At 62.6% G+C, this 27,709-nt stretch overlaps 1 protein-coding gene across 1 annotated transcript; it reads left to right on the top strand.

The window, feature by feature from the left end:
- Nucleotides 1-699: 699 nt before the first annotated feature.
- On the top strand, nt 700-27,709 carry LOC142908890 (protocadherin Fat 1-like). Its single transcript, XM_076059541.1, has 16 exons — nt 700-4,056; nt 4,198-4,322; nt 8,122-8,335; nt 8,638-8,699; nt 9,611-9,916; nt 10,033-10,249; nt 11,601-11,740; nt 12,381-12,677; nt 17,743-17,953; nt 18,223-21,948; nt 22,713-23,099; nt 23,329-23,531; nt 24,227-24,380; nt 24,508-24,750; nt 25,560-25,952; nt 26,074-27,709. Exons 1-16 carry the CDS (start codon nt 816-818, stop codon nt 26,277-26,279), a joined length of 10,125 nt encoding a protein of 3,374 aa, XP_075915656.1. The 5' UTR covers nt 700-815; the 3' UTR covers nt 26,280-27,709.

Raw genomic sequence — 27,709 nt, 5'->3', positions numbered from 1 at the left:
TTTATTTATTTCCCCGCGCGCCTCGGCCCGGAGACAACGTCATCAGCTGCGCACGTGCACAACGCTCGCACGGTTGGCCCCTGCAAGCTCTCACGCACCATCGACGGAGGCGTGCGTCCTTTTTTATTCGCCTGCACACTCTACAGGCAAGTCGCACACATTGGTATCGTAAGCATTTATATAATTACACTTTGCACCGCTGGCAAGGGTTGCCCCTAGCAATGCACACACGATCGGCACACATTTTCATTCGCGTTAAAACTGCAACAAAAACGCACACAACACGCTGAGGTTGAATGTCCTCTTCTCCCCACTCCACACCAATGCATCCTGTTACTACTATAGAGCCCCTAGATATTATTATTACTGCGCTTAGATAGTATTATTGTAGCGTGGCCGGGGGAGCGGCCCAGCCCACACCCTACCAAGGTGAGTGGGTCTCTCTGGTCTCGCAGTGGGTGGGTTTCTGTGGATCTCTGTGCCTGTAGAAACGTGCCTTTTCAAGTATTTGGCTGCTGCTGTAATTATAAATGTCCACGAGGTGATGACGACGATGATGAGCCACTTTGTTGAGCTATCGTTCACGACAGCCAATTCGCTTCTCAAAAAGCACTACCCGGTAGCTCAGCGGGGTGCCTTACCTGGCAAAAAAAAATAGTTTGGTTTGTGTTTGGTCTTGATCTGACATGTTAGAGGAGGAGGAGGAGGAGGACCGACACCCCATTGGGAGCGCCAGACTTTGGCGTCGCCCACCTCTCCGACCGCGGCTCCGTGTCGTCGGCGGCTCTCGGGCGCAGAGCCTGACGCCCAACACGATGGCCTCGGCGCTCCTCCCGCTGCTGCTCCTGCTGCTGCTGCCGCCGTGCGGGAAATGCCTCGACGGGCAACGGGGCCGGCCGAAGCCCGCCCTGCGCTTCACCAGCTTGTCCTACAAAGCCACCGTCTACGAAAACTCCGCGCCCGGGACGTACGTGGAGAGCCACGACAAGATGGGGATCCACGTCGGCCGCTCGGCCCCCGGGGCCCGGTACGCCGTCGTGTCCGGGGACGAGGGGGCCGCGTTCGAGGCGGAGGGGCTCGTCGTGGGCGACTTTTGGTTCCTGCGCGTCCGCACGAGGGGCGTGCCGTTGGACCGCGAGGAGCGCCACGGCTACACGCTGGGGGTGAAGGCGTTCTCCGAGAACAGCCGCGGTTCGGCGTCCGCCACGGTCTTCGTCCAGGTGCTGGACCGCAACGACCTGAATCCGCTGTTTTCGGCTTTGTCGTACGCCGCGAGCGTCGCCAACGACGCGCCGGCGGGCACCACGGTCCTACGTGTCGCCGCCACGGACGCCGACGAGGGCCCCAACGGGCGCTTCAGTTACGCCCTGGCGTGGCGCTCGGACGCGTTCGCCGTGCACCCGACGAGCGGCGCGGTGACGCTCGCCAGGAGGCTGACGGAGCCCGGCGACACGGGGCTGCACGAGTTCAAGGTGATGGCCGTCGACGGCGGCGGGCTGAGCAGCTCGGCGCGTGTCGCGGTGAACGTGAGCCGGGCGAACGCCCACGCCCCGCGCGTCACAGTCGTCGCGACCCGCGGGCAAGGGGCGCCGTTCGCCGACCCCGCCGCCGCGTACGCGGAGCTCGCTGCGGTGGACCGCGACGCCGGCCCCGAGGGGGAGATCGTCGCCGTGGAGATCGTCGCCGGCGACCCCCTCCGGGCGTTCTCCGTCGCCCCGATGGACGGCGCCGGCCCCGCCTCGGCCTACGCGGTGAGGCTCTCGGGGCGGCTGGACTGGGCGGACTTCCCCTTCGGGGTGAACCTCACCGTGCAGGCTCGCGACGGGGGGAGGCCGCCCAGGCACTCGCGGCCCGTCACGGTCACGGTCCGGAGGGGCGGCGCCGCCGGCGCGTTCGAGCGGAGCATCTACGCGGGCGCCGTCGAGCGGCGGTCTCCGCCCCGCGCCGTCGTGCTCGCGGTTCGAGCCTCTTGCGGCGCGCGGGGCTGCCGGTACGTCGTCCGAGGCGGCGCCGATGGCGACTTCTTCGCCGTGAACCCCGCCACCGGGGTCGTCTCCGTCCGCGGGTCCCTGGCGGCGGTCGACAGACGCCGCTTCGAGTTCGACGTCGGCACCGACGCCGGCCCGGGCGTCGCCGGGGTCGCGATCGACGTCGCGGACTACAACGCCCACGCCCCGGTCTTCGAGCGGCCCAACTACTCCGCCTCGTTGAGCGAGGACGTCCCGGCGGGCACGTTCGTGCTCATCCTGCACGCCGCCGACGACGACGAGGGGGACGACGGCCGCGTGACGTACGGCCTGGCGGAGGACGAGCCTGGCCCCTTCGCCGTCGACCCTCGCACGGGCATCGTCGTCACGACGGGGCCGCTGGACCACGAGGAGATGGCGGGGGCCTACCGGCTGCGCGTGCGAGCCTCGGACTGGGGGACTCCGTTCCGCCGGGAGGCCGAGGCGACTGTGACGGTGAACGTCACCAACATGAACGACAACGCGCCCGTCTTCGAGTCCGTAGACTGCGTGGGCGAGATCCCCCGGGACCTCCGGCCGGGCGAGCCGATCTTCACCGCGTCGGCCATCGACGCCGACGAGCTCCGGCCGGTGCTCTACGGCATCGCGTCCGGGAACGAGGGCGGCTTCTTCGCGCTGGACGGCACCCTCGGTGTCGTGACGCTCGCGCGCTCCCTCGCCGACGTCGCCGCCGGGCCGGCGGGGGCCTTCCGCCTCGGCCTCACGGCCACCGACGGGGAGCTCTCGGCGGAGACGGCGTTCCTGAACGTCTCAGTCGTGGACGCCGCTCCCGGACGGGCGCCGTCATGGCGGTGCGTGGAGACGGGGATCGCCCGGAGGATGGTCGCGTGGCTCCACCGGGCAAACCAATGGCGAGACCGCCCGCGCCCCCTCGCCGCCGGCGCCGTCAATCGGCACGCGCCGGCGTTCGCCGCCCCGGCGGTCGCCGTGGAAGTCCGCGAAGATTTGCCAGTCGGGGCCGAGGTCACCCGAATAGAGGCCACGGATCCGGACGACGGCTTCGAGGGGAAGCTGCTGTACGCCCTGACGGACGACGGCGGGGCGAGCGGCCTCGCCGTGGACGCGGAGACCGGCGTCGTGAGGGTCCTGGTGCCGCTGGACCGCGAGGCCGCCGCCTCCTACCTCGTGAACATCGTCGTCCGCGACCTGGGCACGCCGCGGCGCTCCGCGAGCGCCGCCCTCCGCGTCGTCGTCTCGGACGTCAACGACAACCGGCCGGAGTTCTTGCGGCGCGCCTACGAGGCCCGGGTGCCGGAGAGCGCGCGGCCGGGCCGCGAGGTGCTCCGGCTGGAGGCCGCCGACGGCGACGCGGGCGCCGCGGGCGTCGTGCGCTACCGCCTGCTGTCCGACACCGACCTCTTCCGCGTGGACGCCGAGACGGGCGCCCTGGAGGTGGCGGCGCCGCTGGACCGCGAGCGGCGCGCCGAGCACGCGCTGCTGGTGGAGGCGTCGGACCTGGCGCCGGAGGAGAGCCGCCTCTCCTCCGTCGCCATGGTGACCGTGACGGTGGAGGACGTGGACGACCACGCGCCCGCGTGCGCGCCGGCGCCCCTCCGCCTCCGCGTGCCCGAGGACTTCCCGGTGGGGGCCGTCCTCGGCTGGCTGGACGCTCGCGACCCCGACGCGGGGCCGGCCGGGGAGGTGCGCTACTCCCTGTCGGGCGAGGACGAGGACGGCAGCACGTTCGGGGTGCACGAGACGAGCGGGGCCCTGCGTCTGGCGCGGCCGCTCGACTTCGAGAGGCGGCGCCGCCACGACCTGACGGTGGCCGCGCGCGACGGCGACCCCGGGGGGCCGCCGCCGGCCGCCTGCCGGGCGACGGTGGAGGTGGCGGACGTGGACGAGAACGACCACGCCCCGCGGTTCACGGAGTTCGCGGCGGCCGCCGCCGTGCGGGAGGACGCCCCCGTGGGCGCCGTCGTCGTCACCGTCACGGCCACGGATGAAGACCGGGGGATCGACGGGGAGGTGCGGTACTCCCTCGTGGACGAATCCGGCCTGGGCGTCTTCAGCATTCATCCAGAGAATGGTAAACCGCACCTACTCCCCCCCCTCCTTCCTCCCTTCCCCCCCCCCCCCATCCTCCTCCTCACGGCTCACGACGCCGACTGACGGCTCACGCCGGCGCCCGTCTCTGCCGCGTGTCGTGCACGGCGCTCCGCGCTGGCAGGGATGATCGTCACGGTGCAGCCGCTGGATCGGGAGACTGCTGACAGCTACTGGCTCACGGTGCGCGCGACGGATCGCGGAGTCGTCCCTCGCTTCTCCACACTGCACGTCTACGTGGACGTGCAGGTACGGAAACTCACACACACGTACACACACGTATATACACACACACGTATACACACACACGTATACACACACACACGTATTCACACACGTATACACATGTATATACACACACACGTACACACACACACGTACACACACACACACGTATACACACAACAACAACAACCGCCATTCGCCACTAAGTGGCGGTGACGTCACCACGACGCTTGTGCCAGGCTATGTGCACCCTGAGGCCACGTGAAGTGTCGAACGCCCGCTGGCAGGAGGTCACGGGGCAGACCCAGGTGCCACGGGTCGACTGACTGAGATGACTGGCTGATGCACCACCTGTACCCCCTACTGTGCCAACCTGCTGTGCTTGAGCCACTCGGCGCTCCGCTCGTTGTTGTGAGCGTCGCTCCTCCGCCCTCCGTTGTTGTTGGATGGCGACTACCTCCAACTGCCCAGTAGCGTCCTTCACGAGCCTCCTCCACAGAGGCCGATCTTGACACCGCTGGTACCAGTCATCGGCAAGTCCACTCAGCTCCACGTCCTCCTGTACCACATCACTCTATCTCTTCTCTAGCCCGTGCCGCGCCCGCTTAGCCCCCTCAATCCGGCCGAACAAAAGCTGTTTCGGCATGCGGTGCCTGGGCATGTGGGCTACATGACCCAGCCATCGCAGCCTTCCCCGCCGGAGGAGCTCACCGATTGGACCTTGCCCAGATCTTTCAAGTATTTGTGAGCTCCTCACACAATCCAGTCTGGTTAAACCCAGGATGGATCGTAGGCAGGCCAGCCTAAATGTTTCTAACCGGCGAAGATGTTTCATTAGGGGGGTCAACGTTTCGCAAGCGTAGAGAAGGGAGGGAATGACCGTGGCCGAGAAGACCTGAAGCTTAGTGCGGAGCGACAGACCAGGTAGCTTCCACACAGCGTTACGCAACCGATGAGTCCTCTGCTGTTAAACTGGAGCCAGTCATAAGCACACTGCCCAGGTATGGGAAACTCTCCACTCTCTCCACAACTGCCCCATCACCGATTGGGAGTTGTGGGGGTGGAGTGTCCGATGGTACAAAATACCCAGGCAGGTGTTTAGTTTTGGTGGGGCTGATGGTAAGGCCCCACCTCTTAGTGGCACGCTCCAGTCTCAGCAGCAGCGTCTTCAACTCCTCCTCTGAATGAGCAGCTATTACCAAATCATCAGCATACATAACGTGGTTGAGCAATAGGGAGCCATCCCTTGACCGCACCCGGGCATCGATCAGCCTCTCATTATATCTGTACCATATGGAAATTCCCCCGGTACAGCTATTGAAGGCTTCACGAACTACCTGGTCAAAATAGATGTTAAATAATGTGGGAGTCAGAGGACATCCCTGTCGCACCCCAAGGTGTACAGGGAATGGCTCGGACTCCCGGCCACGTAATTTTACCCGGGCCCACTCACCATCATGAAGGTCCTTAATGATCGTGAGCAGAGGGTCAGGTACTCCAAAAGCACGAAGAACAACCCAGAGCCCAGGCCTACTGATGGTATCATAGGCCTTGACCAGCTCAATAAAGCAGATATGTAGGTCTTGTTGGAATTCCCTACACCTCTGCTGTAGCAGACGGACAGAAAATATGGCATTTGTGCAGGACCGCCCTTTCCTGAAACCGCATTGGGGCTCCGCAAGCCTCTCCTCAGCGTGCCTGGCAAGGCGATGCTGAATAATCCTTGCCAGGACCTTTCCCGGCACACTGAGGAGTGAGATGCCCCTGTAGTTGTTACAGTCTGTGCGGTCCCCCTTCTTAAAAAGGGGGACCACCATGGCATCCTTCCAATCCTGCAGAACCCGTCCAGTGGTCCAGACCGTTGTTATGATGTCATATAGGGCAGTCTGTGCACAAACGCCACCCTCCCTCAGCATTTCGCTTGGGAGATCATCTCGGCCCGCTGCCTTTCCTGGTCTCAGACTCTGGATTGCCTTCAGGACTTCCTCAACAGATGGCACCTCAGCCAGCCACTCACAGGGGGTGACTTCTTCCAATATTTGAGGCACCGCAGCCTCAGCAGGGTCATCCTCACTTTGTGCCACGATGTTTTTCTGGCTGAGGGATTTTCCCTCCCCCAGGACCTCACAGAAATGCTCAGCAAATCTAAAAACCTGTTCCTGGGGGTTGGAGATTGGATCACCGTTTTTTCCCCTAATGATGGTAATAGGTGTGGCGCTGCAGGTTACTTTTTTGATGGAGTTAAATAGAGATTTGTGATCACGGGCCACTGAGGCAGACTCCATCTCCTCAGCAACCCGCGACCACCACCCATCCTTGCAGCGCCTCACGGCTCTCCGAACCTCCGAGCGAAGGCTGCGGTAAGTCTCCTCATTCTCTGACGTGGGATTCTGTAGCCGATGACAGTGGGCCTGTCGCTTTTTCTCAATCATCCTGAACACCTCCTCTGTCAGCCAGGGTCTCTGGGGAGGTCTGGACCGTGTACCCAAAGCAGCCATTGCAGCTGCATGTCACAGTCCTAAACCTCGCCCATTTACCCTCGACATCAGGAGTCAGGGACGATGCCAATCCCAGCCGCAAGCGATGATGAAATTCTCGCTTGCAACTTTCATCAGATAACTGAGACCAGGCCACTTTAGGTTGGAATGGGGTCCTGGGTGTACACCTACCACCGGAGTGGAAGAATGGCAGGCGCATCTTACAGATGACTAGTCGATGGTCAGAGGGCAGATCAGCTCCACGGTAGGTCCTGGTGTCAAGGACGAGGGCTCGCATCCGCTGGTCCGTCACTATGTAGTCCAGCAGATGTTCTTGCTTGGACCCGGCATGCAACCATGATGTTGTGTGGATGCGCCGATGCCGGAACAGCGTGTTGGTAATTACAAGCCCATGGGCTGCACAAAAATCTAGCAGCCTCCTACCGTTGTTATTGAGCTGATCTGGCCCATGCCCTCCAATCACTCCATACCAGGTGCCAGTATCATGACCAACTCAGGCATTGAAGTCACCCAACATGATGACTCTATCCCGAGGGGCCACTTTAGCCAGCACCTGTGACAGGAGGTCATAGAAGGCATCTGACTCATCGGCTTTGCCTGCATCCCTCCACGGATGTTCATCTTCGGTGGGGGCATAAGTAACCACGACCACCATGCCTTGCCTCCGGTTGATGGGAAGGCGAGCCCAAAGTAGCCTGAGGCTTACAGCTTCCCACACCTCACCGCCACGCTCCCACACCCCCTTCATTCTTTTGTTCAAAAGAAGAGGCACACCCTGTTGTTTGGCAGTCTGCTGCCACGAGTAGAGGACTGTCCGCCCCTCATAGTGGCAGGAGCCAGAGCCAGTCCACCGGACCTCCTGAATGCCACATAGATCCAGGTGGTACCGGTCCAGCTCCCGACAGAGGAGTGGCAGCCTCTCCTCCGCTGTGAGCATTCAAACATTCCACATGGCCACCCGTAGTGGCTTTTCGTTGTTTCTGGAGGACACACACACACACACACGTATACACACACACACGTACACACACACACGTATACACACACACACGTATACACACACGTATACACACACGTATATACACACACACACACGTATATACACACACACGTACACACACACACACATATACACACACACACATACACACACACACGTATACACACACACAAACACACGTACACACACACACGTATATACACACGTACACACACACGTACACACACACAAGTACACACACACATACACACACATGCGTATGCACCCCTGCATTTTAAAACGACACACAATGCGAGTACCGTGTGTCTCTCCCCCCCCCCCCCAGGACGTTAACGACAACCCCCCGCGGGCATCGCGTCCGTGGTACCAGGCCGCGGTGGCGGAGAACTCCCGTGGGGGCGTCAGGGCAGTGCAGGTGGACGCCTGGGACCTGGACAACGCCGCCGCCATGTCCTCCAACGATGCCCGGGGCAGGGGCCTCACGTTCAACATCGTCAGCGGAGACCCACAGGGATTCTTCACCATAAACAACGCGACAGGTGGGGGTTGGTGGTGGTGGAGAGCAAATCCAGAACATTTACAATTATAGTGTAGTGTAGAAAGCAAATCTATAACATTTACAATTATAATGTAGTGTATAGTGTACACTACATTATGCACGACACAACTATACACTACAGAATGTGCCAATTCGTTACTAGTACAGCACTAACCGGTGTGTTGGTGAGCAAATCCAGCAACATTTACTATCCACGTTGGCCCCCACCCCACCCCACTGCGTGCGTGTGCCGGCCGGCGTGGGATGGTTGTTGTTGACCTCCGGTGAACGGACTCGTTGCAGGCGTCATCCACACCACCAGCAGGCGGCTGGACAGAGAGAGGCAGGCGGAGCACGAGCTGGAGGTGAGAGTCACCGTGATGGTGGTGGTGGTGGTAGTGGCCTTCAATAGCTGTACCGGAGGAATTTCCATCTGGTACAGATATAATGGGAGGCTCATCGATGCCCAGGTGCGGTCAAGTGATGGCTCCCTATTGCTCAACCTTGCCGATGATCTGGTAATTGCTGCTCACTCAGAGGAGGAGTTGGAGGCGCTGCTGCTAAACGTGGAGCTTGCCACTAAGAGGTTGGGACTTACCATCAACCCCACCAAAGCTAAGCACCTGCCTGGGTATTTTGTACCATCGGACAATCCACCCCCACAACTCACAATTGGTGATAGGGCAGTTGTGGAGAGAGTGGAGAGTTTCCCATACCCTGGCAGTGTGCTCATGACTGGCTTCAGTTTGACAGCGGAGGTCTCACTCCGAATCAGTCGAGCGGCATTATCTTTTCATCGGTTGCATAACGCTGTGTGGAAGCTACCTGGTCTGTCGCTCCGCACTAAGCTTCGGGTCTTCTCGGCAAATCATTCCCACCCTTCTCTACGCTTGCGAAACGTGGACCCCCCCTAATTGAACATCTTTGGCTGGTTAGAAACATTTAGGCTCACCTGCCTACGATCCATCCTGGGTTTAACCAGGGTGGATTGTGTGAGGAGCTCACAAATCATTAAAACATCTGGACAAAGACCCATCGGAGCGCCGGGTGGCTAAAGCACAGTAGGGGGCACAGGTGGTGCATCGGCCACTCATCTCAGTCAGTCGACCCGTGGCACCTGGGTGTGCCCCGTGACCTCCTGCCAGCGGACGTTCGACACGTGGCCTCGACGTGCCCATGGCTTGGCACAAGCGTCGTGGTGCCGTCACGGCCACTTAGTGGAGGTCGTTGTTGTTGTTGCGCGTGTGTCTGCGTGCGTCCCGCCCGCCGGCGCCAGGTGTCCATCGTGGACGGCGGCGTGCCCCCGCGTGAAGCGAGGGTGGCGGTGACGCTGAGCGTCTCCGACGAGAACGACAACGCCCCGCGCTTCCGCAGGAACCTCACGCGCGTTTACGCGGTGGCGGCGAAGGAGCCGACGGTGGTGGCCATCGCCCGCGTCTACGCCGCCGACGCCGACTGGGGCAACAACGGCATGCTGTTGTACACCGTCCGCGGGTGGCAACACAATTACTATTCCGATGAGCACGGAGTCGTCTACAGCCGGAGCGACTTGCACCGTGCGGGGACATCCCACTCCATCCTGGTACTGGGCACACTCCCCTCGCGGTCCTCCCCCCTCATCCTCATGGACACGCTTGACAATGTTGACCCCCCACCGTGAAGCAGAACTCGCCGATCTTGCCGTTGCCCGCCCCGCAGATCGAAGCCAGGGACTCGGGGCAACCGCCGACCTTGCCGTCGACGGCCGTCATCCACGTGGAGTGGATCGCCGCTCCCCGGCCACCGGAGACGCCCGCGGCCTTCGGCCTGAGCCGGCACGCGGTCACCGTGTCGGAGACGGCCGCCGTGGGCTCCGTGGTGATCGCGCTGCCCACGCAGAGCACGGCGGGGAGCCTCCTCTGGTTCAGCATCACAGGTCACGTGGTGCCACCACACACATTCCACATCCCACCCCACATCATGATGGTGTGTTAATGGTGACATCATGATGATGGGTTAACGGTGACATCATGATGATGGTGCGTTAATGGTGACATCATGACGAAGTGTTAACGGTGACATCATGATGATGTGTTAATGGTGACCTCATGAAGATGGGTTAACGGTGACCTCATGATGGTGTGTTAACGGTGACCTCATGATGATGTGTTAATGGTGACCTCATGATGATGGGTTAATGGTGACCTCATGATGGTGTGTTAACGGTGACCTCATGATGGTGTGTTAATGGTGACGATGATGATGTGTTAATGGTGACCTCATGATGATGGGTTAATGGTGACATCATGATGGTGTGTTAACGGTGACGATGATGATGTGTTAACGGTGACATGATGGTGTGTTAATGGTGATGATGATGATGGGTTAATGGTGACGATGATGTGTTAACGGTGACCTCACGATGGTGTGTTAACGGTGACATCATGATGGTGTGTTAATGGTGACCTCACGATGATGGGTTAACGGTGACATGATGATGGGTTAACGGTGACACGATGATGGTGTGTTAATGGTGACGATGATGATGGGTTAACGGTGACGATGATGTGTTAACGGTGACGATGATGATGATGTGTTAACGGTGACATCATGATGGTGTGTTAATGGTGACACCACGATGATGGGTTAATGGTGACCTCACGATGATGGGTTAATGGTGACGATGATGATGTGTTAACGGTGACGATGATGGTGTGTTAATGGTGACAATGATGATGTGTTAACGGTGACGATGATGGTGTGTTAATGGTGACGATGATGATGGGTTAACGGTGACGATGATGTGTTAACGGTGACGATGATGATGATGTGTTAACGGTGACATCATGATGGTGTGTTAATGGTGACATCACGATGATGGGTTAACGGTGATATCATGATGGTGTGTTAATGGTGACGATGATGATGTGTTAACGATGACGATGATGATGTGTTAATGGTGACCTCACGATGATGGGTTAACAGTGACATGATGATGGGTTAATGGTGACATCATGATGGTGTGTTAACAGTGACATGATGATGGGTTAACGGTGACATCATGATGGTGTGTTAACGGTGACATCATGATGGTGTGTTAATGGTGATGATGATGGGTTAACGGTGACATGATGATGGTGTGTTAACGGTGACGATGATGGTGTGTTAACGGAGACATCATGATGGTGTGTTAATGGTGACGATGATGGTGTGTTAACGGTGACATGATGATGGTGTGTTAACGGTGACGATGATGATGACGTTAGGGGGGCGCCGCTTGTGGACAGGCGGTGACGTGGAGCGCAGCTTCCACGTGACGGAGCACAGCGGCGTTGTGGAGGTGGCCAAGCCGCTGGATGCCGAGCGGTGCTCCTCCTACCGGCTCACCGTGACGCTCACCGACGGGACCAACGCTTCAACCACCCTGGTGGGCGGGCACGCGTGTCTGTGTGTGTGTCTGTGTGCGTGTCTGTGTGTGTCTGTGTGTGTCTGTGTGTGTCTGTGTGCGTGTCTGTGTGTGTGTCTGTGTGTGTGTGTCTGTGTATGTGTGTCTGTGTGTGTGTCTGTGTGTGTCTGTGTGTGTGTCTGTGTGTGTGTGTCTGTGTGTCTGTGTGTGCGTGTCTGTGTGTGTGTGTCTGTGTCTGTGTGTGTCTGTGTGTGTGTGTCTGTGTGTGTGTCTGTGTGTGTCTGTGTGTGTCTGTGTCTGTCTCTATGTGTCTGTGTGTGTGTCTGTGTGTGTGTCTGTGCGTGTCTGTGCGTGTCTGTGTGTGTCTGTGTGTGTCTGTGTGTGTCTGTGTGCGTGTCTGTGCGTGTCTGTGTGTGTGTCTGTGTGTGTCTGTGTGTGTCTGTGTGTGTGTGTCTGTGTGCGTGTCTGTCTGTCTGTCGCACAAGGTGGGCGTGACGAGGCCGTCAGGGCGACGCGGTGACGTCACGAGGCCGGGGGTTGCCGCGGTGGCCGCGTGAGACGTGCCGGGTGCATCGGCACCTCTTGCCAATTCCTCCTCACCACCACCACCACCACCGCCACCCGCATCACCACTTTACTCACCCCCCCCCCCCCCCGCTAGGTGGTGGTGACGGTGCAGGACGTGAACGACCACCGGCCCCGCTTCTCCCGTGACCTCTATGAGGCGACCGTCACCGAGGACGCCTCTCCCGGCGCCTCCCGGATCCTGCGGCTGGAGGCGACCGACGCCGACGCCGGCGCCGCCGCCGCCCGGCTCTCCTTCTTCCTCGTCGGCGTGGGCGGCGGCGACGCCGTGGAGGGCCGGCGTCTGTTCCGCGTAGACCCCGTCACTGGCGAGGTCACCGTCGCCGAGAGGCTGGACCGAGAGGCCAAGTGGAGCCACGTACTCACCGTCATGGTGAGTACGTGACTCCACGCCGGGTGTGCGCGTGTGTACGTGTGTGTGTACGTGTGTGTACGTGTGTACGTGTGTGTGTGTACGTGTGTGTACGTGCGCACATGTGTGTGTGTACGTGTGTGTGTGTGTACGTGTGTGTACGTGTGTGTGTACGTGTGTGTGTGTGCGTGTGTGTACATGTGTGTGTGTGCACGTGTGTACGTGTGTGTACGTGTGTGTGTGTACGTGTGTGTACGTGTGTGTGTGTCCGTTGAACTTCGTCCGCAACTGTACGTAGCCGACTGCTGATCGAAGGCGACGATGATGACGACGACGACGACGACGACGCCATGACCACCGTCTTGCGTGGTGACCACAGTGTGCGGTGTACTGCATAGTAATGCGTATAGTGTAGTTTGTCACATAAACAAGCCGTGTAACTAAATCGCCACATTTTGTTTGGGTGACACAAAACCTTGCCGACCGGCCATGTCAGGCGGCGGTGGCACAGTCGGACGACGACACGTTGCACGCAACCAGCACGTCCCTCCACCGAGAATGGCGTCTGCCGCGAAAGCCTCCTGTCCGGGGGCGTTCGGAGCGAGCGCTCCGCTCAGCCCTCTCTCTCTTCACTCTCTCACTCTCTCTCACTCTCACTCTCTCACTCTCTCACTCTTTCCCTCACTCTCTCACTCTCTCACTCTCTCTCTCACTCTCTCACTCTCTCTCTCACTCTCTCACTCTCTCTCTCTTTCTCATTCTCACTCTCTCACTCTCTCTCTCACTCTCACTCTCTTACTCTCTCTCTCACTCTCTCACTCTCTCTCTCACTCTCTCACTCTCTCGCTCTCTCGCTCTCTCACTCTCACTCTCTCTCACTCTCTCGCTCTCTCACTCTCTCACTCACTCTCACTATCACTCACTCACTCTCACACTCTCTCACTCTCACACTCTCTCTCTCTCTGCGCATGCGCGGAGGAGGCTGCGTCCAGGTGAAGTTCCGCGCTGCTCACCTGGATCAATGGGGGCCTGATTTTCCATAAATTAGGCCAAGCCTGAGAGAGGTTACAATGGGGAGTTTAAACATCGCTCTTCCCCTCGTTTTGTAATGGTTTATTCCCTTTGATTTCTTCTTTATTTTTGCTCACTGAGTCGTCCCGGAAAATTTATTCCGAGCGGCTCGTGGGCTGAACAGAGAACGGCAACAACGACGACAACTACAACGACAACAACAACGACGACAACTACAGCGAACACGTGCGCAGGTGTGGCTGCTGCCGACCACCACCATGGTGCAGCACACCGCGCTGGAGACTCTCACGAGGAGGAACGGTTTCGCCACCTTTCCGCCGTCCGGGATCGCCGTCGTCGCCGCCGCGGTGGCCGCGACGACGTCGGCTATGCCGGCGTCGTCGCGGCCCAGCGGCAGAGCGGAGGGGTCACGGTGTACGTGGCGGAGGAGGCGATGGCGGCGCGCCTGGTGGAGACGGGGCTCACCGTGGGTGAGCTTCACCTGCGGTGCGCCCCGCTCGCCACGCCCGCCGTCAGGGTGGCGCTCTCGGGCACGCCGCCCTTTCTGAGCGGCGCCGACCTGCTGCGGGACCTCCAACGCTACGGGACGGCGGTGTCGAAAGTCACGCTGCTGCCTCTACGAACGAGGGACCCCGGGTCGGCGCACGTATTGTCGCTTCAGCGCCAGGTTTTTATGGTCCTGAAGGACGGCAACACGGACTTAGACATTAACTTTAAGTACACGGTGCAGGGCCACGTGTACACAGTACACGCATCCACGGCGGGGATGCGTTGTTCCGGGTGCGGAGGCAGCGGCCACGCCCGGAGGAACTGCCCGAACAGGGCGAGCGAGTCCGCCGCGCCTGCTGCTCCGCCCGCAACGGGGCGGGCGGAGCAGCAGCAGACACAGCAGCAGCGGCCGCAGCAACAGCACCGCCATCAACTACAACAAGAAGAACACCAAAATCAACAACAGCAGTAGCAGGGAGGGCAGCGGGGTGATCTCGCCGTCCTGGCAGCTGACTGCGGGGCACGGACGACCGAGGACGAGGGAGACGTTTTCGTCCGCCCGTCCGCCCCTCCCTGGCGGAGGAAGCGGAGGGCAAGGAGCGACCCCGCGTCAGCGGGACGCGTCGGGGCCCCCGCGATGCGGACGGTGGTCGCCGGCGACAACAGCGAGCCGGAGGACCGCACGGAAGCGGCGACGGGGAGCGACGGCGAACCTGGGCCGCGGGACGGGATGAGCAACGACGGCGGACTCCACCTGCCGGACGACGTCGCGGTAGCAGAGCGACCGTCGGAGCCGGACCCAGCCTTGGCCGCTCCGGAATTGCAGACCAACAACAACAACAACAACCGCCATTCACCACTAAGTGGCGGTGATGTCACCACGATGCTTGTGCCAGGCTATGTGCACACTGAGGCCACGTGAAGTGTCGAACGCCCGCTGGCAGAAGGTCACGGGGCAGACCCAGGTGCCACGGGTCGACTGACTGAGATGACTGGCTGATGCACCACCTGTGCCCCCTACTGTGCCAACCTGCTGTGCTTTAGCCACCCGGCGCTCCGCTCGTTGTTGTGAGCGTCGTTCCTCCGCCCTCCGTAGTTGTTGGAGGGCGACTGCCTCCAACTGCCCAGTAGCGTCCTTCATGAGCCTCCTCCACAGAGGCCGATCTTGACACCGCTGGTACCAGTCATCGGCAAGTCCACTCAGCTCCACGTCCTCCTGTAACACATCACTCCATCTCTTCTCTAGCCCGTGCCACGCCCGTTTAGCCCCCTCAATCCGGCCGAACAAAATCTGTTTCGGCATGCGGTGGCTGGGCATGCGGGCTACATGACCCAGCCATCGCAGCCTTGCCCGCCGGAGGAGCTCACCGATGGGACCTTTCCTAGATCTTTCAAGGATTTGTGAGCTCCTCACACAATCCAGTCTGGTTAAACCCAGGATGGATCGTAGGCAGGCCAGCCTAAATGTTTCCAACCGGCGAAGATGTTCCATTAGGGGGGTCCACGTTTCGCAAGCGTAGAGAAGGGTGGGAATGACCGTGGCCAAGAAGACCTGAGGCTTAGTGCGGAGCGACAGACCAGGTAGCTTCCACACAGCCTTACGCAACTGATGAAAAGATATTGCCACTCGACTGATGTGGAGTGAGACCTCTGCTGTTAAACTGGAGCCGGTCATAAGCACACTGCCCAGGTATGATAAACTCTCCACTCTCTCCACAACTGCCCCATCACCGATTGGGAGTTGTGGGGGTGTAGTGTCCGATGGTACAAAATACCCAGGCAGGTGCTTAGTTTTGGTGGGGCTGATGGTAAGGCCCCACCTCTTAGTGGCACGCTCCAGTCTCAGCAGCAGCGTCTCCAACACCTCCTCTGAATGAGCAGCTATTACCAAATCATCAGCATACATAACGTGGTTGAGCAATAGGGAGCCATCCCTTGACCGCGCCCGGGCATCGATCAGCCTCCCTTTATATCTGTACCATATGGAGATTCCCCCGGTACAGCTATTGAAGGCTTCACGACCACTACCACCATCACCTTCATCGGCGCCGCCGCGCCTGACGGTGCCGCGGCGCTCGAGGGTGCCGTGACACCTGACGGTGCCGCGGCGCACGCGAGAGACGAGCAGCCCGCCTCCCCGTCTGACGGGGCGATGGCTGCTAGACCCGCGGAGGTACACCACCCCAAGCCCAAGAAAAACCCGGCTCGGGGTGGCCTGACACGAGAGGCGGCCGCCAAGCCCCAAGAGAACATACAAGGCGACTGTAAAAACAACAGCAACGAAAATAACGACAACAACAACAACAACAACACCTACAGGGACGACGGGTGGTTAAGGTCCAACGTTGTTGAGAACACAAGTGAAACGAGCCGCCCGCGAGTCCGGAGGGGGATAGAGTACAACCCAGGGGCCATCATTGACTATGTACGACACCCCTTCAAGGGGCGCGCGGGCACCTTCAGAGAGCAATTCCCCGACGCGCTGGCCTTCATGCAGGCCGCGTGACCACTTTGCAAGGATCCGCAAAGGTAAGTCTGCAGCCGGAAGGAAGCCGACAAGGTGGAGGCTCTAGTACGGAAGGCAGAGAGGAGGTATTCCTCCCAGCTAAAGGGCCCCCCCCCTGCGGCCACCGCCAACACCAACACCTAGCGTTGTGGCCTCGGGATTTAAAAGGGCAAGGTGCGCGATGACGCGCGCGGACTCGAAACGGTTTCCTCTGCGCACGCGATCACTAGGGGCTGGCGGTGGACCGTGAGCCACCTAAGCTGGCGGTGGCCACGCCAGGAGGTGTGCTGTGCGTGCCTCGTGTGCAGCACGTCCACTGAGGCGGTCTGTATACCTACCTGCATTGGCGGCGATCAGCTGCGTCATTTGGATGTGCACGCGGTGACACGTGCGGACCGATTTTGATTTGGTTTTGGTGGTTGGGTTCACCCGTACCGTGGGGGGGCGGCGCGTGGTTCGCACTTTGGACCCGTTTTTTTTCCCGCTTCTGTGTCATTGCAGAACGGTGTTGTTTTTCGATATGTGCGCTTGTGTTGACGGTGACGAGGTTGTTGCCTGTGGCTGGTGTCGATGGTCTTGCGCGCGATGACGCGCACGGACATTGTTGGCTTTTTTATTGGCGACTCTCGCAATGGAGCACCGGAACCGTCCAGGGCATTTGCTGCTGGACAATAAAGTTTATTTAAAAGTCAAAGTCTCTCACTCTCTCACTCTCACTCTCTCTCTCTCACTCTCTCTCACTCTCTCACTCTCTCACTCTCTCACTCTCTCACTCTCTCGCTCACTCTCTCACTCACTCACTCTCTCTCACTCTCTCTCTAACTCTCTCACTTTCTCTCACTCTCTCTCTCACTCACTTTCTCTCTCTCTCACACTCTCACTCTCTCCCTCACTCTCTCTCACTCTCTCTCTCACTCACTCTCTCTCTCTCTCACTCTCTCTCACTCTCTCTCACTCTCTCTCTCACTCTCTCTCTCACTCTCTCTCACTCTCTCACTCACTCTCTCACTCTCTCACTCGCTCACTCTCTCACTCTCTTTCTCTCACCCGCGCGAGCAGGTGCAGGACGGCGGGGTCCCCGTGAGGCGAGCGTACGCCACGCTGGCGGTGAGCGTCGACGATGCCAACGACCACGCGCCCCGCTTCACCGGCGGCCCCTACGAGGCCCGCGTGGCCGAGTCGGCGGCCGTGGGCTCCGCCGTGGTGCGCGTCACGGCGACGGACCGCGACGACGGCCCCAACGCCGACGTCAGATATAGCATCAGATACGGTGACCGCCGCTTCCGCTGCCACTCCCGCCGCCCCTCCCAACCGCCCCGGGGGGGGGGGGGAGTTTCTGCACAGGGGCACGTTTCCAGCGTCATGGTTTCTCCGTCGCGTCCCTCTCCCCGAGCGAGTCGCGAGCCGCGGGTCCAACTCGGATCGCTCGGGAGCCGACGGGCGCCGCGGTTTCCCCCGCGTCGTTTGCCCTCGGCGTCTCCCTCCGGATTCGGTGACGTGAACTCGCGCCCGTCCCGCTCCTCCGAATTCTCCCGGCAGGAAACGTGGGGAATTCCTTCGCCGTCCACCGCGCGCTGGGCGTCGTCTTCGTGGCGAGGAAGCTGAACGGCTCCGCGGTGGAGGCCTACGAGCTGACGGTGAGGGCGGTGGACCGGGGGCGCCCGCGCCGCGTCACGAATGCCGCCGTCCGCGTCGTCGTCGTCGCCGCCGACGCCGACGTCCCCCCCGAATTCGCCTCCGGAGGCGGCGGCGGCGGCTACTCGGCGGAGGTCGCCGAAGGGGCCGCGCCCGGGAGCTTCGTGCTCGCGGTGAGCGCCTCTGGCCGGTCGACGGTCGCCTACGAAATACGGGAGGGCGATCCCGAAGGCGCCTTCGACATCCACCCGACGTCCGGGGTCGTCGCCGCCAAACGGCCGCTGGACCGCGAGCGGACGCCGTCGTACCGGCTGACGGTGCGGGCCACAGACGCGGCGGGCCTCTCGACGGACGCGTCGGTGACGATCCGCGTGCTCGACGAGAACGACAACGGGCCCGTCTTCGACCGCCCTCGCTACCACGGGGCCGTCGGCGAGGAGGCGGCGGCGGGGACCCCGGTGCTGGACCCGGACGGCATCCCGCTCGTCGTCAGGGCCGCCGACGCGGACGACGGCGAGGGGCGCGCGACGGTCGCCTACGGGATCGTCGAGTTCGGAGCCAGGAAGTACTTCTCCGTCGACCCGCGCACGGGGGCCATCAGGGTCGCCAGGGCCCTCGACCGCGAGACGACGGCCGAGTTCCGCTTCCGGGTGACCGCCTCGGACGGCGGCAGCCCGAGGATGTCCGCCGAAGCGCCGGCCGAGGTGACGGTCGCCGTGCTGGACGCCAACGACTGCCCGCCGGCGTTCTCGACGGCCGCGTACGAGACGACGCTGACCGTGCCGACCCGCGCCGGCGTCCGCCTGCTGACCCTGGCGGCCTCCGACCCGGACGTCGGTGCCGCGCTGACCTACCGCATCTCCTCGGGAAACGTCGGCGGCGCGTTCGCCATGGACGCGCGCACCGGGGACGTCGAGGTGCGAAACGCCTCCCTCCTCGCCGCCGGCTACGACCTCGGGGTTGAGGTGTCCGACGGGAAATTTCGGAGCGCCGCGCGGGTGAAGGTCTCCGTGCGGGCGGTCGGCGGCAGGCTGCGGGTTCCGCCAAAGATCTCGGCGCGCATCCCCGAGAACGGCGCGGCGGGCGCCGTCGTGGCCGCGGTCGTCGCGACGGGGGGGGACCTCAACGAGCCGCTCGTCTTCGACCTGCTCGACCCGAGCGGCGCGTTCCGGATGAGGCCGACGGCGGGCGTCCTGGAGACGGCCGGCGTCACATTCGACAGGGAGGAGCGCGATCGCTACGAGCTGCTGGTGGAGGTGAGGGGCGGCTCGCGGGCGCGCCCGAGCGTCGCTCGCACCGTGGTCGAGGTGGCCGTCGAAGACGTCAACGACAACGCCCCGGCGTTCGTTGGCCTGCCGTACCGCGCCGTTGTCGGGGCGGCGGCGGCGCCGGGGAGCGCCGTGCTCACTGTGGCGGCCCTCGACCGGGATGTCGGCGAGAACGCCAGGGTGAGGTACTCGTTGAGGGACGACCGCGACGGCCGATTTCGCGTCCGCCCTTCCGGCGGCGAGATCTTGCTGAGGACGAGCTTCGCCCCGGGCGCGTCGGGCAAGGACTTCGTCGTGACCGTGGTGGCGACAGACTGCGGGACTCCTCCGCTCTCGTCTGCGGTCGGCGTCACGGTCACGGTGCTCGACGAGGACGCGCCGGCATTCAAGAGTCTCTCCCACGTCGCGTGGGTGCCCGAGGACGTCGGGCCGCCCGCGCCGATCGCTCACGTCCGCGCGGCGGGTCCCGAGGGCCTGCCGCTCGTTTTCTCCATCGTCGACGGCGACCCCTTCGACCAGTTCTCCGTCGACTTTGGCACGGGCGTCGTGAGCGTTGTCGGCTCACTGGACCGCGAGACGCGGGCCAACTACCGCCTCGCGGTGCGGGCCGCCTCCCCGACGACAGGCCTGCACGCCGACGCGAGCCTGGACGTCGTCGTCGGGGACGTCAACGACAACCGGCCGCTCTTCGCGCGGGGCGCCTACGCCACCAGACTGTCCGAATCCGCGCCCCCGGGGACCTCCGTCGTCCGGGTGAGCGCCGTCGACACCGACGCCGGCCCCAACGGGGCGCTCCGCTACGAGATCGTGGACGACGGGGAGAAGGGCGGCGAGGGATTCTACGTGGACCCGGACGGCGGGCTGGTCGTGACCACGGCGCCCCTGGACCACGAGCGGAGCCGGCTCCGTCGTTTCTCGGTGCGGGCGACGGACGGCGGCTCCCCTCCCCTCGCCTCCGACGTCACGGTGACCGTCGCCGTCGAGGACGCGAACGACAACGCGCCGGTGTTCGAGCGGCCGCTGTACGAGGCGTCCGTGAGCCGGCTGTCTTGGCCCGGGCACTTCGTGGCCGCGCCGAGGGCGTTGGACGCCGACGCGTCGGACGCCTACCGGCTGCGGTACGCCATCGTCTCCGGCGACGACGACCCAGCGAGCTTCGCCATCGACGCCGAGACGGGCGTCGTCTCCGTCGCCGTCCCACTTGAGCGGAAGAAGCTGGCCGCCTGCTACCACCTCCGAGTCTCGGCCACGGACGGCGCGTTCGTCGGCGACGCCACGCTGGCGGTCGACGTGCGGCCCACCAACCGGCACGCCCCCGCCTTCGAGCGGGCCGAGTACGCGGCGGAGATTCCCGAAAACTCCGTGGCGGGGACCCCGGTGGCCTCGGTGCGGGCCACGGACGCCGACGCGGGCGCGTTCGGGCGAGCGTCGTACTCCATCGCAAACCGGTTCGCCCGCGAGCGCTTCACCGTCGACGGGAGCGGGCGGATCTTCGCGAGGGCGCCCCTCGACAGGGAGGACCCCTCGCAGAGGGCCGTGGACGTCCGCGTCGTGGCCCGGGACGGCGGAGGCAGGGCGGCCTTCGCCACGGTCAGGGTCGTCGCCACGGACGAGAACGACAACGCGCCCCGGTTCGTCGCCGCTGAGTACTCCGGCGGAGTGCCGGCGAGCGCCGCGAAGGGGACCGCGGTCCTGCGGGTCGCCGCCACGGACCGCGACGAGGGGAGCAACGCGGCCGTCGTCTACTCGCTCCGGAAGGGGCGGGAGCCGGACGCCTCCGAGGACGTCCTGGAGGTGGAGCCCCTGACGGGCCGCGTCATCACCAAGGGCGGCCTCGCCGGCCTGGAGGGCTCGCGGCTGTCGTTCTTCGTCGTGGCGGAGGACGGCGGCGGGCGTGTCGCCGCCGTCCCCACGTCCGTCGCCGTGCTGCCCGCCGGCACGGCGGCACCGGCCTTTGCCCAGGCGGCCTACGAGCTGACGGTCACGGAGGACGCGCGGGCGGGGAGCGTGGTCGGCGCTGTGGCGGCCGCGCTCGCGGGCGACGAGGCGGCCGCGTACGCCGCGGTGCCCGGCGGCGGCAGCGGGGTGGCGGATGACGGCGCCGGGGGCGGCGCGTTCGCGGTGGTCGCCGGCGACGGGCGGATCGTGGTGGCGAGGGCGCTCGACCGCGAGGCCGCGGGGAGCCACCGCTTCGAGGTGAGGGCCACGTGGCGGCGGGGCGGAGCCGACGTCACGGCGCAGGTCCCGGTGACGGTGCGTGTGGAGGACGTGGAGGACGAAGCGCCCGTGTTCGAGTCGAGCGTCTACGAGGCCACCGTGTTGGAGAACCTGCCAGGCGGAGTGCTGCTCGTGCAAGTGAGAGGTAACGCAACCGTGTGCGGCGCTGGGCTGACTCGGTCAACAAACGCGTCTTTGTGTGGGTGTCTGTGTGGTGGGAAAATATCACGGCGGGAGGAAGTGTCCGCAGGGACGAGGCCTGGAAACAGCAGGGCAGGTGGGGGACCCCGCCTGACGCTGTTGACGCAGCGGCGTGCTCTCCCCTGGCGGTGTCGATTGCGCATGCCGCTGGTTCTCTGCGATGCTGGCTCGGTCGATGCTTGGCGCTTTCCGCCCTTTCTCGACGTTGATGGCTTGACATTGCAGAACTCTTTGGTGACTGATCGACCTCGGTGGCTGGCTGTCGTCTTCGCTAGTTGGTCGCCGTCTTCTGCCGCCGGTAGCTGTGATGACGATGTATGGCTCGTGTCTCTCTTCTTATGCCAAATTTCTTCCTCTGCCGCCTTCTCACCAAGGATCGGAACTTCCTTTGATTTCGCTCTGTGCTGTGGGGGGGGGGGGGGGGGGGGGGTTGGTTGTACGTGTGTCCGTGTGTTCTGATTTATTAAGCCATCTGTTCAGTCTCACCCTGGTTTGATTCTTTTATGGCTTATCTCCGTCCCTCGGTTGTGTGTGAGAGGCTGTTGCTGTGAGGGGAGGGAGGGTGTTCACCTCACCCCATCTGGCCTCCAAGCGACACCATGATTGATAAAACAAATATTGGCAAAATCATTCTTAATATCAATTTGGAAAAAGGGCCTACATACAACACCCCCCCCCCCCCCATCCTCCCCCCGACCCGTCCCTCAGCGACGGACCGAGACGGAGGTGCTCAGCCGGTACACAACCTGGTCGAGCTGCGCGAGAGCGGCGACGCCGGAGAAGCGGAGCCGCTCTTCATGGTGGACGCCCGCAGCGGCTGGGTGAGCACGCTGAGCCGGCTGGACTGCGAGGCCCGTGACCGGCACCACCTCCTCGTCGAGGCTTTCGACCCGGCACGCCCCGAGCGCCCGCCGACCGTCGCCAAGGTGCTCGTCATCGTGAGCGATGCCAACGACCACCCCCCGCGGTTCTCGGCCTCGGTGATCGACGTCCGAGTGCCGGAGGACGCCGCGCCCGGCCTGGCGTTGGCTGTCGTCCAGGCGGACGACGCGGACGCCGTGCCGGAAAACCGGGATCTTACGTACCACCTGACAGGTAGTGTACAGTAGTGTATAGTGTAGTCTACTAGTACGCCACTACACCTGTTGTGTTGGAGTGAACCCACTACCGCATTCACAGTTGTTCGCGGAAGCCTCTGCATTAAACCGACTCTCGTCATCATACTCTCGTCATTACACTCTCTTCATCACACTCTCTTCGTCACACTCTCCGTCTCGACGGCGAGCGACGTCCGCGTCCCACCCCCCGTCCACGCTGGCCACAGGCGGCGACCCGCTGGGCCACTTCTCCCTCGGCCCCGTCAAGAGGGGGGGCGAGTGGACGCTGCGCCTGGAGCGGCCGCTCGACCGGGAGGAGCAGGAACGCCACCACGTGCTGGTGATGGCCACCGACGGCACCTTGGTGAGGACGGTCGTCGTGGCCGTCACCGTGCTGGACGTCAACGACAACGGCCCCGTGTGTGACAAGGTACCCGTAACCGTAGACTCGCCACACAGGCTCACAGATTCGTCATACCCTACCACACCACCGTACTGCTGTAACGCCATGAACACACGGTATACTTACCTGCACTGGCGGACAGACGCCAGTAGGGGGTGGTATGTGGGCCACCGGGGTTCCCAAGACCCCAATAAGGGGGCTGTGGGAATATTCTAGGATCCCCTGGAACACTCTGGAAGGAAGGCGTGGCCAGGGGCGGAGAGGGCGTGGCCAGGGGTGGAGAGGGCGTGGCCAGGGGCGGAGAGGGCGTGGCCAGGGGCGGAGTATAAAAGCCGGACCCCTGAATGGGTTCCGCAGTTCTCAAGTTGAAGACTGGAGACCGGGCTTAGAGTAGGACCCTGGGAACCCCCAGACCCACTGTCCTTGTAAGGGCCGGGGCTGTGAGGGAAAGTGGTCGGACCCAAGGACTTTGGCCGGGTTGGGTCAAAGTAGCCTCCCCCTAGGGCCCCTAGCCGCAGGGCTGAGAGTGTACGTGGTCCCAGTCGATAGGACACGATAGCCCAGAGGCCACACCTCCCCAGATGGCGGGCGTAAGGGGCCGTCACCCCCTTCGTGTTAGAGACCCTGTGCTATAGTTACTGTTAAATAAGTGTCGCCTCGACTACCGGCTCTCCCTCACCTTTGGGCTCACTGCACTACCGCTGTGCCCCACGGTGCCCCAGCTGTGGTACAACGTTACCGTGCGGGAGGACGTCGCCCCACAAGTCTTCCTGCTGAGGGTTTCAGCCCGTGACTCCGATTCCGGCTCTAACGGAACCATCGGGTACTCGCTACACGGTGCCGGAGCGAATCTCTTCCGCTTGGACTCCGTCAGCGGTAACGCTCATCGCGCTCTCTCCATCGCGCTCTCGCAGCCGTCGGGGTTGTGATCAAATTTCACGTCCACCTCCTGTGTAGCGGGCGAGGTGGTTAACGTCTCTCTCGTCGGCGTGGCCCCGCGTAGGGGAGCTCTTCACGCTGGCGCCGCTGGACCGCGAGGCCGCCCCGGCCCACGCGCTCGCCGTGGCCGCGACCGACGGCGGCGGCCGCTCCTGCCGGGCGGAGGTCCTCGTGAGGGTGGAGGACGTGGACGATTCGGCCCCGCGCTTCCTCACGGGGTCGCCCCCCCGCGCCGTCGCCCTGCGCCTGAGCCACGCCGGTGTAGGGACGGCGGTGACGAGCGCGCGCGCCGTCGACGCCGACCTGGGTACGACGGTGGCGACGGTGACGACGTACACACGCGCCCACGCGTGACTTTGATTGTGTATGTGCGCGTGTGTGTGTACATTATGGGTAGCGGTTAGCGCGCAGCGCTACGAACCTGGCGAACATCGCCACTCGAGAGACAAAGGCGGCCGGGCATGGTGCTGGCCACCCACCCCCTCGTGTGCCACGGTGCCGGCCTTCATAGGTGCTGCTCTCTTACAGCACTTGCCCCTACAGCCTGAGGCTACACATGGGATCTTTGGCAATCTAGACATGTTCTTATCGGTGAGTTCCGGCAGGCAAGACTGCGTTGGCTCGGTCGTGTAGCCCACATGGCCCAGCCACCGCAAGCCCAAGCAGCTCCTGTTTGGCCGGATATAGGGGGCTGAACGGGCGCGAAGAGATGAAGTGATGTGGTACAGGAGGATGTGGAGCTGAGTGGACTTGCCGATGACCGGTACCAGCGGTGTCAAGATCGGCCTCTGTGGAGGAGGCTCGTGAAGGACGCTACTGGGCAGTTGGAGGCAGTCGCCCTCCAACAACAATGGAGGGCGGAGGAGCGACACTCACAACAACGAGCGGAGCGCCGGGTGGCTGAAGCAAAGTAGGGGGCACAGGTGGTGCATCGGCCACTTGTCTCGGTCAGTGAACCCGTGGCACCTGCTGGGTCTGCCCCGTGACCTCCTGCCGGCGGGCATTCGACACTCCACGTGTCCCCAACGTGCACCTGGCCTGGCACAAGCGCCGTGGTGACGTCGCCGCCACTCGGTGGCGAACGGCCGTTGTTGTTGTTGTCGCCGTGTATTGTAGGCCCCCACCGCAGGGTGACTCACTCTCTGCTGAACTCTGCCGGCGACCGCTTCGCTATCAACGGCCGCTCGGGTGTCATCACCGTCAAGCGTCCGCTGGAGAGCCGCGACGTCTACAACCTCACGGTGCTCGCCCACAGCGGCGGCGGAGCCTCGGCGACGGCGTCCTCCACTGCGGTGATTTCCGTGTCCCTGCACGACGACGACGACGAGCGCGGCGTCGCCGCCGCCCCGGCGTTCCGGCAGCTGGCCTACCGCGCCGCCGTGCCGGAAGACGCAGCGCCGGGCAACGTGGTCGTCGCCGTGGCGGCCGTCCTCGGCGGGGGGGGCGCGGTGAGCTACGGCATCGCCGGCGGCAACGAGCTCGGGGCCTTCGACGTCGACCGGAGGCTCGGTGAGAGACGCGGCGCGGGGCGCAGGCGGCGGTCCCCTCGGGCCGTGGGGGGGTTCCCCCGTCCGTGTGTCTCCGTCTCTCCGTCTCACAGACGTGCGTCGCGTGTGCCGCGTGTGCCCAGGCGTAATACGCGTCGCGGCGAAGGCCCTGGACTACGAGAAGCGCCGCCACCACTACCTGACGGTGTGGGCGGCCGCCGCCAGCGACGATGACAACGACGACGCCGCCGGAGGGGCGGCGACTTCGCCGAGCGCCGTCACCGTGGTGACCGTGGACGTCACCGACGTCGACGACGACGCGTCCGCGGTTCCCCCAATGGGCTCGTGAAGCGCCGTCGTCGGGGAGGACGCCCTGCCTGGCGACGCTGTCGTCGGGGAGGTGGTGGCGTTGACCCGTAACGACGCGGTTACGTTGTCGCTAGACCGTCGGCAAATTTACATTTCAACGGGATCATTTGGCCAAACGGTCATCGTCCCTCGTGGTCGTCATCGGCAGCTGGCAGCTAGCAGCAGCAGCAGCTCAGCGAGCGGGGGGGGGGTCTTCACCTGCTGACCGTCAAAATGCACCGTTGCTTTTGTTTTGCACGAGCAGGATTTAAATTCGCGAACTCTTCCCGTTGCCGAGCCGCTCACCGTCACGCCCAGCCGCCTGCGGGGCTACCGTGGGGTGCCAGGACGCGGCGATATCATGGTGACCATGGTGGCTGGTAGTGTTCGTTGTTCAGTTGAAGAAGCCGTCTCCCTGCTGTGTTTGTGCTGCGCCGTTGAAGCCGCCTCCTTCGCCGTTTCGGCATCCGTTGAGTGGAGCGGCAACGACAGCAGGGAGGAGATGCTGCGTCCTCGCCACAGCCGGCGTGTGGGCGGCGAGTCCACGTTCGACTGATGGTGCCCCCCTCTCTCCTGTTTGTTTGGTTTAGACCCTCGCCCCCTTCAAAGTTGCGTTCACCACCACCACCACCCACTAGCAGCAGCAGCCACCAACACCCACTATCAGCAGTAGCAGCCCTCACCACCACCACCACCCACTATCAGCAGTAGCCACCACCACCACCCGCTATCAGCAGCCCTCACCACCACCACCACCACCCGCTATCAGCAGCCTTCACCACCACCACCATCACCCGCTATCAGCAGCCCTCACCACCACCCGCTATCAGCAGCCCTCACCACCACCACCATCACCCGCTATCAGCAGCCTTCACCACCACCACCCACTAGCAGCAGCCCTCACCACCACCATCACCTGCTATCAGCAGCCTTCACCACCACCACCCGCTAGCAGCAGCCCTCACCACCACCACCACCACCCGCTAGCAGCAGCCACCACCACCACCACCCACTATCAGTAGTAGCAGCCCTCACCACCACCACCACCTATTATCAGCAGCAGCCACCACCACCACCCGCTAGCAGCAGCAGCCACCTCCACCACCCGCTATCAGCAGTAGCAGCAGCCACCACCACCCACTATCAGCAGCCACCACCACCCGCTATCAGCAGTAGCAGCAGCAGCCCCAGGTTAATGTCGCTCTATGTAGCTTGAGTCGGCCACACCCCTTGTCAGCATGCGAGCTCGCATGCTGACACGGGGTGTGTATGCGTCTGCGGGTTATATGCGGGAAAATACGGTGCTCATATTACGGGAATACACACGCTTCTCTTTTTACGCATTTAGACCTGAGGGCTAAGGTAGTTTACCTCACTTAATTTTTTTATTAAATATCATGAGTTTAATAAAAAATAAACGTAATTACTGTC

Source organism: Petromyzon marinus, unplaced genomic scaffold, assembly GCF_048934315.1.
Source record: "Petromyzon marinus isolate PM22_M1 ecotype Great Lakes invasive population unplaced genomic scaffold, UKy_Petmar_22M1.pri1.0 PM_G_Scaffold_109, whole genome shotgun sequence".
NCBI lineage: Eukaryota > Metazoa > Chordata > Hyperoartia > Petromyzontiformes > Petromyzontidae > Petromyzon > Petromyzon marinus.
The sequence above is the reverse complement of the archived record's forward strand: the minus strand, read 5'-3'. Positions and strand labels throughout refer to the sequence as shown.

Bases quoted from the DNA above. Each gene is read 5' to 3' on its own strand.
- LOC142908890 (XM_076059541.1), top strand. From the start codon at position 816: ATGGCCTCGGCGCTCCTCCCGCTGCTGCTCCTGCTGCTGCTGCCGCCG. The intron at 23,532-24,226 runs GTACCCGTAACC...ACGGTGCCCCAG, and splicing joins ACGGCCCCGTGTGTGACAAG to CTGTGGTACAACGTTACCGT. The intron at 24,381-24,507 runs GTAACGCTCATC...GGCCCCGCGTAG, and splicing joins CCGCTTGGACTCCGTCAGCG to GGGAGCTCTTCACGCTGGCG.